This window comes from Osmerus mordax, chromosome 9 (assembly GCF_038355195.1).
Source record: "Osmerus mordax isolate fOsmMor3 chromosome 9, fOsmMor3.pri, whole genome shotgun sequence".
Taxonomy (NCBI): domain Eukaryota; kingdom Metazoa; phylum Chordata; class Actinopteri; order Osmeriformes; family Osmeridae; genus Osmerus; species Osmerus mordax.
In genome coordinates, this window is record NC_090058.1 from 5,054,852 (window position 1) to 5,066,887 (window position 12,036).

The 12,036-nt window shown below is 48.8% G+C and overlaps 1 protein-coding gene across 1 annotated transcript; it reads left to right on the top strand.

Annotated features, from left to right (window-relative positions):
• The first annotated feature begins 2,396 nt into the window (after positions 1-2,396).
• Positions 2,397-11,959, top strand: kiaa0586 (KIAA0586 ortholog). The gene is made up of 12 exons (XM_067243261.1): positions 2,397-2,572; positions 2,952-3,175; positions 3,348-3,515; positions 5,015-5,202; positions 5,360-5,449; positions 8,166-8,273; positions 9,800-9,881; positions 10,052-10,212; positions 10,541-10,709; positions 10,960-11,146; positions 11,429-11,691; positions 11,799-11,959. The coding sequence occupies exons 1-12, from the start codon at positions 2,397-2,399 to the stop codon at positions 11,957-11,959; spliced, it is 1,977 nt and encodes a 658-aa protein (XP_067099362.1).
• Positions 11,960-12,036: the final 77 nt, after the last annotated feature.

A 12,036-nucleotide genomic window follows, 5' to 3' on the forward strand; every position in this document is an offset into this window, starting at 1 on the left:
TCTATGATGCTGTTACTGATGGCTTGACCCTGAAGTTATACTCCTCTGCCGGCTGTAGAGCTGGGTAGCTGACAGCTTGTGGATAGCTGGCCAGCAGTGTATTCTGCCCAGCAACCCAGAGTTTCCCTTCTGCATCTCAATGAAGCTCTGACGACATGGAGCAAGGTTCTGGCTGTGCCAGGAGAATAGGTCTCATCCCAAGCGTTTCCAACAAATAATCACTGCATCATCTCCATTACACCTTTGTCTTTCATAGTGATCTGTGTTGTAGTTACCTGGCCAGTGCCTAACAGGAAGTATTTCTGGTGTTAGAAGATGGAGAGGGTCCTTTAATGTCGATGACACGATTTGTTGATAAGAAACAGCCAATCACATGCTCTCCTAATTTCTGGGCAAATTGCTTTTAAAATTGTCACCTGATCAGACGAGTGGGGCACAGGTCTCTCTGTGCTGGGAGTCACTTGAGTCGTGCCAGGGCTAGCGTCACAGTCTCTGCACAGGGACAACCATGTGGTTTGACACAGGGACACCATAGAAGAAGGTCAGTAATGTGTCTGTGATTCTGCACAGGGACACCACAGAAGAAGTGAGGATCAAGAAGACGGTGGATGCTTGGATCAAGGCCTTGAGTAAAGACATAGAGGTGAGACTGTCTCAAGGTCATACTAAATTTCAACAGATACTGATTTGACAGTATCTTTATAATTCAAATACAGCTCTATTCTAGTGGTGGTATAAATGTGAGACCAACATATCTTATACGATGTGAAGTTTCCAAATGACAAATGTTGTGTGATGTGAGTATTTCAGTAATGTCTCCAGCCCAGCCCAGTCCAGTCTGACCTATTTTTTGTAAATCTTCCTCTCAGTTGTGCTCTGAAACATCTTAAGCTTTTATGCTAAAATGTGTTCCTGGAGTCTGCCCCTCTATCGGAGGGGGTCTAGACTCCTGCCGGGAGCTAACTCACCACTTCTACTGACCGCTCTGCAGCAGAGCAGAGCGAGAGATTCTCACTTATTTTGCTTAGAGAAAAATTGTCCTCTGACTCATTTGAGAATTAAACCAAAGTAGCGTAGTCAATACAAAGTTCCCCGTCTCATCCCCGGTTCAGGAATAAAGCTCCTTACAGGAGGGTTTTGATCCCAGCGTTTCTTCCAGAGCAGACATGAGACATGAGGCAGGCCTGTGATCAGCTGGATGCCTCAGAGACTCCCTGCCTCCCGGGCTGCACCACAGATCTATAACCCATCTGCAGAAACCAGAGGAGACGTTTGTTCCCATTAAGGCTCACGGTCAGAGTCTGGTCTGCTACATGAGCTGTGGCAGCGTTTAAACCTTCTGAAGCCTATCTTTTAGCAGCTGTTGAAGCCTCTCAATATCCTCTGAAGCCTTTCTCCGTCTCAGTCTTTGGCCGGAAAGTCAATATTCATTTGTCCTCAACGACAGCCTGCTATATACTACACTATGGTCCTCCTCAAGTACGCCGGCCATTTACAGTTTTATCTTTCTTTATACCCCCCCCCCCCCCCCGCCGCCCCCCTTGTTTCTTCCTTTTTCTTTATTTCTCTCTTTCTCTCGTGCGCTCTCCTTCTCCAGACTGAAGCAGCTGGGCAGGACCTGGCAGCTCAGTGTCGACCCAGAGAGAGAGATGCTGCAGCCCCTACTGCTGCCCAGAAGAAGACCACTGGGACCAGAGAAGAGAGAGGGAAGGATATGCCCAGAACAGCAGGAACTAAATCCTCTGGTAGAGTGCCCAGGGGACAGTCGGGCAAGACTGAGGAGAAACCCAAAAGCACCCACCCCAGTGCAAAACTGAGACCAGCTCAACACATGGTGAGCCAGACGGGGTTTGGGATATGTTGAATTGACACACGTAATATGATCCTGAGAAGGAATTTACCAACCTGGGTGTTTCAAGCACCATTCTCCACTAATGAGTCACACAGGAACATATAACACACCCCATTCAAAGTCTAGAAGGTCGTGCTATAATTCAGCGACACAATCCTCTCTTTGACTCCAGCTTGTTATCTGTCTTTAGACCCTAACTCTTCCTTTGTTTTGTCTTTCCTGACTAAACCTTCTGTTGACAGTGTTTTATACATGGTGTGTGTTGACAAATGAACGCTACCCAAGAGAACAATAACGCCTCCGCGCTAGCTCACGTAGCCTAGCTGGCTAATCTGCCCATCTGGATACAAACAGCCTGATTGTGCCCTGCTAGCCTGCTAGCCATCACACCAGTTCCCTCCAAACAAGCTGCTTGCGGCAGCCATATGTCGCTTCTCATGTCGATTAGCAATAAATAAGGAGCAGAATGGAGCGGGCAGACAGAGGACAGAGCCTGCTTATCTCCCAGGGACATGCCCTCTCTGACTAATGGAGCAGGGTTGCCATGAAGCTGAAAACAGCATGCCAAACCTGGCAACGCACTACAGAGAAACCCGGCAACACAGGATTCAGGGTCTTGTGTTTGTGTGCAGACCTTGAGAGGGTTCTTTATGGCCCACAAGCAGGATCGGTGGACAACACCGCAAGCGACTCTGACCCCAAGGACGAGAGCCCTATTGTGTAACTGAAGCAATGTGTGGCTCACAGGGGTGCTACAGCCTGTCACAGAGCAGAGCTCACTCTAGTTCACATTCATGTCCAGAATGGCCAAGTTTCGGTCTGCAGGTGTGCTTGCAGTGCTGCTGCAGCGTTGCAGCTGCATGCGATGCTGCGGTGCGTGATGCTGCGGTGCGCGATGCTGCGGTGCGCGATGCTGCGGTGCGCGATGCTGCGGTGCGCGATGCTGCGGTGCGCGATGCTGCGGTGCGTGATGCTGCGGTGCGTCATGCTGCGGTGCGTGATGCTGCGGTGCGTCATGCTGCGGTGCTTGATGCTGCGGTGCGTGATGCTGCGGTGCGTGATGCTGCGGTGCGTGATGCTGCGGTGCGTGATGCTGCAGTGTTGTGTCGTACCAGCAGGCCCAGGCCCGGGTGGTGGAGGAGGAGGAGAGGCCAGGAGATGATGGAGATGATGGTGCTGGGGAGGACTACCTGGTGAAGCTGTATGGGAAGGCCCTGTATGAAGGCCACAGGAGGACGCTGAAGAAAGGGCCCTACCTACGCTTCAGCTCCCCCTCTCCCAGGTCCAGGGGGCCCAGACCCAGGGTGGTGGAGAGCGTGAGGGGTGAGGGATCCAGATCCACAGTGGATGGTTATTCCAGCTTTTCAGATGATGAAATGATGCTCTTTTGATGCCCCCCCCCCACCTCTTCTCTGAGGACTCTTACTTGTGCACTGTCAACTCCCAAATATCCTTACATCTCTCTCTCTCCTACACCTCTTTCGCCCTCTCTCAGGTGTGAAAATGAAATCTTCTAAAACCCAGACAAATCTCGCTCCAGACCGGACAGTCTCTTTCCCCCTGCCCCCGTCCACCAATCAGGCTCAGTACATCTTCAGCCCCACGCGAGGCGGTCTGAATGACCCCATGGAGGGCTACCTCCTCCCCATAGCCATTCCCCTAGGTAAGAGGAGACCTCTCACACCCTGCTAATATCACTGTTGGTACTGTATGTGGTTGACTATGACTCACTTCAGAGAGCTGGACACTTGAAAGGCTAAGTTTATCAGCTGTTAAACGGAAGAAGCACATTTGTACTAAGAGGCAATCAAAGCCCGTTGTCATTGTTTGTTGTCAGCTAGATGATGGTGTCCTGTAGACAGACAGTAAGTTAAGAGCAAGTTGTGGGAGCTGGGGAAAGTAGAGGAGACAGGAGCAAACAGGAGGGAAGGAGACAGGAGCAAACAGGAGGGAAGGAGACAGGAGCAAACAGGAGGGAAGGAGACAGGATTACACCCTCTCAGCTTCCGTAAAAGCTGAGTAAATTGATCGTGCAAGTATTCACCCAGACATGAAACACACACAATCGCATGGAGGAAGAAGGGGTCATAATTAGACAGAGGAGAATTAAGATTTTTCTGAGTCGAAACTTTAATTATAGCCTCTACCCCTCCCTCATTCAACCCTCTGTTCTATTTTAATCACATTAGAACGTGTTCACGTCCGGGAAATTAATGCTTTCTCTCCAGCTCTCTCGCTTCAGACAATAGTGAATTTACTTATTAACTCGAACAACTAAATGGTAAAATACATTAGCGCCTTTATGCTACATAAGGAGAGGGTTTAAAAGCTGTTTGGCCCATTGGAAGCTTTCAGGGAATGTTTTAAATAACTAGATAATATGGTGATGGTTTCCTTCTCTTGAATGACAATGAGCCAGTCGTACAGTAACCGTGTACAATGGCTTCCTCTTGGTGTTGGAGAGTTCGAGAGGACAGGGTGGCCTGCAGAGCAGCAGATGAACCATGCGTGTCATAAGGAATCAAACAACACAAAGGAAATCAAATATTCCCGTTTGGAATAGGTGATATCATCATATTAGTATTGATCTGCTGCCTTCTTGTTCCCTGGACAACCTGTGCTGCTGAAGTGTTTCTGCAGCACAAAGGAAGACAGACATTCAGGCAGGCAGTCATGTCGGTAGGCAAAGAGAGACAGAAAGGTAGACAGTCAGTCAGACCAGCAACAATCCCAACTGCGAGGCAGCGGTCTTTGTCAGTGCAGTGAGACAGGTAAATAAGCTCAGGTTCAGGAGTGTTTATAGTCCTGTGTTCATCCTCAAGGATGCCTTTCTCTTTTACTCTCTCTCTCCTTTTACGACATCAGACTGGGTTTATACTACAGCTGCTGCACTGAATTATAATCTAATTCCTCAGCACTCAAACACTCACACACAGTCTATTGTAGCAGGTGGGTAGACTTGGTCATGTTCAGAGGACAATAGAAGGAAGTTCTAGAAGTTACAGATTGTAGGATATTAAATGATGCCCTTTCATGGAGTGTGTGTTGTAGTTAATCTGTTTATAGGTGTGGAGTAAGTTGTGTCGGTTTGACTCTTCTGCATCCAGTATTTGAATATATGTCTTAACAGTCCTGTCACCCCCCCTCCCCCCTCCCCTCCAGGTCGGCGTCGGGTGGATGGCGTGGCCCCCCTGCCGTCACGGGTCTTCATCAGTGACAGGCCTATCGTGGTGACTACTACTTTACCTCCATCCCCACCCAGACCGGCCCCTGCCCCCCGTAAACCTACTGTGACCCTCTTAGAGGTCAAGTCTGACCAGAGGAGGAGACCACTGAAGCTCACTGTGCAGGTATGGCCTGTCTGCACACACACACACTCACATACTGGTTACAGCAGCTTGGAATACCAGTTTGGAGACAGGATAGTTTCAAGTGTTCCATATTCAGCATGTGTTTCTACTTACCAAGGGAACAGAGACCCTTCCAAACACCTGTCTTTGTCTGCAGGTCCAGCCCAGCGTGAACATCGTGCCTCCAGCCTCCATCCTCGTTCGCTCTCCCCCCCCACGCCCTCCCACCCCTCCTTCACAGATCCAGGTACTCTCCTCTAACCCCCCTCCCCCACACACACACACAGTAAGAGTGGAAGGCAGAGTATGTGTAATACCGCTGTGAAAGCTGCAGTGCAACCTTGCAAGCAAGCGTGCACACTCACACGCTTCAACTCAACAAGCACACTCTTACAAATTCAGCTCCAGTCACTGGGCACATCTGGTTGCCTGGAAACGGATGCGGTGGCTTCTGGCTGTGTGTGTGTGTGTGATTCAGAGAGAGGACAGCGCAGAGCTTTAGAGCTATTAGGGCCTGGACTACTGCAGTGAGCATCGCCAGCCAACAGCAGACCCCCTCCTCCACACACAGACACACACACTAGAAGAAGAAAAAAGAGATTGTAAATAACAGTTTGAACATTAACAAATAAAGATGTTTCTGTGCCATCCAGACAGTGTAGGCCGGTGGACTCCCATTCATCTAGCTTCTACAAATTGCCATGTAATATTCTGACCCATGGTATTTCATAAATACACATACATACACACACATATTCTGCAATAAGTGCAATTAATGAATTTGTTAATACCATTCGCCCCAGTTCAGTCATGTAAGCCCCAATCCACTCAAATTACACACAACTTCACTCTTAAACCCTTCTGTCTCTCTGTCTCTATGTGACTAGCATGGTAATGACTGCTGGAGTTCTTCTCTGCAGCACTTATCTCTCAGACTCCCCAGCACAGTTATAAAGTAACTGCCTGCAGTACTGGCAAGCTACGCTAACAGTCATCTGCAGTACCAGTCAACTATGATATACCAGTCAGCTACCATACTAATCAGCTATGATACCAGTCAGCTACAGTACCAGACAGTCACAGCACCAGTCAGCTACAGCACTAGAACACTACAGTACCAGTTAGCTACAGTACCAGTCAGCTACAGTACCAGTCAGCTACAGTACCAGTCAGCTACAGCACTAGAACACTACAGTACCAGTCAGCTACAGTACCAGTCAGCTACAGCACTAGAACACTACAGCACCAGTCAGCTACAGCACTAGAACACTACAGTACCAGTCAGCTACAGTACCAGTCAGCTACAGCACTAGAACACTACAGCACCAGTCAGCTACAGCACTAGAACACTACAGTACCAGTCAGCTACAGTACCAGTCAGCTACAGCACTAGAACACTACAGTACCAGTCAGCTACAGTACCAGTCAACTACAGCACCAGTCAGCTACAGTACCAGTCAACTACAGCCCCAGTCAGCTACAGTACCAGTCAACTACAGCACCAGTCAGCTACAGTACCAGTCAACTACAGCACCAGTCAGCTACAGTACCAGACAGCTCCAGCTCCAGTCAGATACAGTACCAGTCAGCTACAGTACCAGTCAGCTACAGCACTAGAACACTACAGTACCAGTCAGCTACAGTACCAGTCAGCTACAGCACTAGAACACTACAGTACCAGTCAACTACAGCACCAGTCAGCTACAGTACAAGACAGCTACAGCATCAGACAGCTACCATACTAATCATCTATGATACCATTCAGTTACAGTACCTGTCAGCTTCAGTGATACAAGGCTGCAGTAGTGTTCTCTGCAGGCTGGCCAGTTTTCATGTAGCTCTTATTCTGTAATACTGACTGATTCTCTATCAAGCAGTTTCTCAGTTGTTGAGTTTCTGTGCAGCATCCATACATCACAGACTGTGGTGCCATTCAGTCACTAATTTATCCAGTTGGTGTAGCTGCTGCAGGCTGATCTGTTGTATTATAAGTGTTTTAACAGGAAATGGATTGAGAGCCCATATATTTTATATAAGACACCCATTGAATCCATAGCCTTTTCAGCCCCAAGCTCAATCCATTTAAGTCAGCTATAGCTCCGTTCAGCCACAGTATATAGAGAGAGAAATGACGTATGTGAGCCTTTAACCTACTGAATGGCTGAGGCTTCATGTGAATGCATGGACATCTTACATTCATACACACATACACACGTATACACACACACACACATACACACTTAACAGTCTCTGTTATCATAGATTCACCATACGGAGCAGTGAAATGAGGCTTTTACATTCCTTCACCATGGATTAACATTATTCCCTTCAACAAGATATACAGATTGACTAATTGCTGTGTGTATCCGTGTTTGTGTGTGTGTGTGCCAGGGTATTGTTTCTGGTCAATAACATGTACACACATCTCTAAATGTCACCACTACATCCCGATCAATAGTAACTGGATTTGAAGTCAGTTGTCATTACTTAGTGTGATAAGTAGCAGTTTAGTCATTGCTGGAGGGGAGTGTTCCTGTACCAGCCTTCCTCCCCGTGTGTCTGGATGTCTTCTCCCAGTCCTCCTCCTGTGTGTCTGGATGTCTTCTCCCAGTCCTCCTCCTGTGGGTGTCTGGATGTCTTCTCCCAGTCCTCCTCCTGTGGGTGTCTGGATGTCTTCTCCCAGTCCTCCTCCTGTGTGTCTGGATGTCTTCTCCCAGTCCTCCTCCTGTGTGTCTGGATGTCTTCTCCCAGTCCTCCTCCTGTGGGTGTCTGGATGTCTTCTCCCAGTCCTCCTCCTGTGTGTCTGGATGTCTTCTCCCAGTCCTCCTCCTGTGTGTCTGGATGTCTTCTCCCAGTCCTCCTCCTGTGGGTGTCTGGATGTCTTCTCCCAGTCCTCCTCCTGTGGGTGCTTCCATATGTCTTCTGGTTCTACAGAGGATATTGCTTTTCTTCTTTCTCTGCAGACTGTGGAGGAAACCTTGGAGAGGAGGAAGAGGGAGGAGGAAGAGGAAGAGAAGGAGGAGAATGTTTTCCCCGGAACAAATTTCCTGGCAGTGGTTGATATCTCTCAGGTCAGTAGTGAGGTCAATCGGATCATCGGAAATGTGTGTTTGCGTGAATGAAGCCCCAATTGAACGATTGCACACAAACCCCCCCCTCATTCAGACCATAAACAGGGTAGTAAACCGTCTATGGAAATAAAGGGCATCCACCCACACCAACCTTAAAACAGATTCAGGATTTACCATCGTTCCTGCGTTTCCCTACCAACCGGCCTTTTCTTTTGTTCCAAGACCCTCTCCACCTCTGTCATGTGATCGACAGAACGGGGACTGCCGTTTCCACGGCGGCCATGTCAAAACCTCCTACGCTCAGCACTAACATAAGACACTGTCTATTTACATATTCCCTCCATACGGTCGAAATGCACCCCATCTTGGGCTGTAACAAGCAGACGGGCTTGTGCGGTTTGATGGTTGGGCAGTCAGGATTATCCTCTGCGGTCACACAAGGGCAAAGCGTTAGTTAGTACAGAAACGCTGCCTGTCATTAGTGTGTGTGTGTGCACGCGTGTGTGTGTGTGAGCGCCGGGCTTAGAAGATGAGAACAAGGTTCTTTGTGCTTGAAACAGAAGGAAAAGGCATCTGAATCAAATATCTGGTATGGAAAAAATATATGCTTCCACAGTGCCCCCTTTTGGTCAGTTAGTAAACTGCGTTTTCACAAAACGCGTTTGCCTAATGTTTAGATTTAGCTTCAAATATGAAAGAATATCCCAGTTGTCTGTTTTGATCAAATAAGAGCATTCTCTGAGTCAGTCATGATTCACAATTTATTTTGTGCGCATAAGAGCTCTTCTACCTCAGCTCTGTTCCACCCCGGTTCCTCCCTGGCAGAACCCCCTAGAACCGTGCCCTCCTAAGGAACTGTCTGGGACTCAGATCCAATCTCACTCACTCGTCCCCTTGGGTCACCTAGCCTACCTAGGATTTGATAAATTGCTGCTATAATCTCAAATATTTCCAAAACAGTTTAGGCTATAAAAGCATTTTAATTCAATATGGAACGATTCGAGCATAAACAAACCTTTGCATAATTGCATTCTTTCCCCTGCAATTACCGTTTAAATTCTCCCAGCGTACAAATAAAGTATACAATTGTTTTAGAACATTTTTACCAGAACAATGCTCCCAGTCATAGTGGGAGAGATTGTGTACCGTAATATGATGGTCTGTGCTGTTGTGCAATGACACTAAGGTTCCAACAACTAAAGTGTCCCCTCTTTAAACACCACTCTTGGTTTGTTATTGTGGTAGTAAAACCCCAGGCTGTTTCCCATTTGGCAGGAGGGACTATCTCTCTTTCTCTTAGCAAAAAAAAAACATGAAAATTTGATATCCAGCCAAAATCAAAGAATCTGCAAGTAACGGGGAAAAAGTGATTGGGGGTGTTGACAGCTTAATGTACTGCACTCTACTGTAGTGCAGTACACTGCACTCTACTCTACTGTACTCTACTCTCGCTGTACTTTACTCTGCTATACTGTACTTTACTCTGCTATACTCTACTGTACTCTACTGTACTCTACTCTTCCTAGGAGACAGAGGAGGACAGTGAGGTGCTTGATGGCGAGAATCGCACGGCCCAATCAGAGGAGAGAAGCGATGCGTCAGACGAGGGTAGGTGTAGTCAGAGCCCTCCTTACTGTGGGCCGGGTGTTCAGACTGGGTCACCCTGCACAGCAGCACACCACTACACACCGCTAGGACGGTACATAGATGCACTCTCAAATGACACACACAAGAGAATAGACCTGTGTGTGTGTGTGTGTGTGTGTGTGTGTTTGCAGTAGAGGAAGACACTGACGCCCCAGTGGGGTCTGAGATCAGACAGTACATCAACGAGGCCCTGACTGAGATCGTGGCCCAGATGCTGGACCAGAGAGCCGGGCAGACACAGGAGAGGCCTGCTCCCCCCACCCCCACCCAGGAGCCCCCTCCACCCCAGCAGGTGCTGACACTAACAGACCTATGTCTTTCTTTCTCTGTGTGCTTCTTCTTACACATGCAGAAGCAGAGTGTCTACCAAGACACTCTGCTTCCAAGAATTGGAAGGTAGGTAGGTACTTGAGGAATCCCAAAGGGAAACTGCCTAAAACTATGACTCAGGCTGGAATATGGCCCGTGTATTCAGCTTTCTGCTCTGGTGGTCTAATTTATGTCACAGTGTTTTCTTCCTGGATGAAGTCACAGTCTACCTGCTGCCACCGGGAGCAGCCATCGCTCAAGTCACGTGTGTGGTGTGTCCTCCTTGACGCTTTCCTTGTGTTGTGTTTCAGGAGGACTTGGTTCCCACCCCCATGCCCACCCCTGAGGCCAGCATCAGCTCCATCGTGGCCAGCCCGGGGCGCTCTCCCCTGGGCACACCAGAGCCCTCTGACCAGGGCAGTCCAGAGCTGACCCCCAGAGATGTCCAGCCAGCCCAGCCTCAGCAGTCCACTCCTACTGGTCTGACTTTACAACACTTTTCTACAACATTTGTCAGTGTTTCACACAGATCAATTTCACCAAGCACAGATTATGGCAAACTACAGTATATTATCTACATTTGATGATGGATTTTTTTTTTTACTAGTAGTTGCAGGTGTTTATAGATATGATGACAGTTGATCTGGATTTTAACTGATTGTTTATGATGGATTGAAAGCCATTTCAGCCAATGGGGGAGCTAAATCTGTCTATTTCCCTATAATCCCAGAACCAGAGCCAGAGCCAGTGGTGACCCCGGCCTCCACGCCAACGTCCACCCCCCTAACACTGACCCCCCAGCCCTCCCTGGAGCCCCCCAGCCAGAGGAACCACCCCTGGGGAGATGCAGAGCTGCCCCTGGCTGAGGAGCAGCCTCATAACAGCCTGGAGATGAACACCCAGCCCAGCAAGCCCCTGTGAGTGTGACTGACGGGTTAAATGACTGTTAAATGATGTGGGTTTCTCTTGCTGTCAGACAAGCCAATTTGCCTGTTTATCTGTATGTCTGAAGTCAGTGCCTGTAACTTGATTGATTGTGGAGAGTTCTCTCCCTGGCTCGATGGTTTGGGACCACAGCACCACCTGCTGACAGGAAAAATTTATTTATCTTTATCTTCTTATTAGTTTAGCTCACAGACAGTATCACCTTCCTCTCTCTACTTTCTCTCTCTGTTCTCTTCCCCCTCCATCTGCTACAGAGTGATGTCAGTGGCTGTAGAGGAACCTCTCCTGGCCTCCCCTCCTATCTCAGTACCCTCCATACCCCTGCCCCAGCCTGCCCGCTCGCCTACCCCACCACCACCACCTCTCCCTGGGCCTGCGACTCCCTCCTCAGCCCCCTCCTCCTCCACGGAGGACAGCAGCAGCAGTAGCTCCACCGTCTCGAGGACAGACACAGCTGTCAAACACATATCTGAAGGAGAACTGCTCTTCAGCTACAACAAGCTGATGGCTGCACAGGGTGAGACACACACCTGCACACACGCACATTTGATTTTATTGCTGTCATTTCTCTTTGGGGTCAGTAAAAGACCTTATATGACCTGTCTTTGTCTGCCCATGTTCCAGCCTATGAAGAAGGCTTGTATCTGCCCTGTGACATCCCCAGCTTCTCCAGCTCCCTGCACGAGGTCCAGGACATGGTACTGGGCTCAGACGCAAGCCACACCATCCAACTAATACCAAGTCATCCCGAATGTACCGATCTTGACTGTGATGTCATGTATTGATCAGGACTCTGTGCCCCTCCTCCCTCCCTCCCTCACCAGGATTATGACCCCCCTAGTGAGGAAGGCCAGGTGAGGAG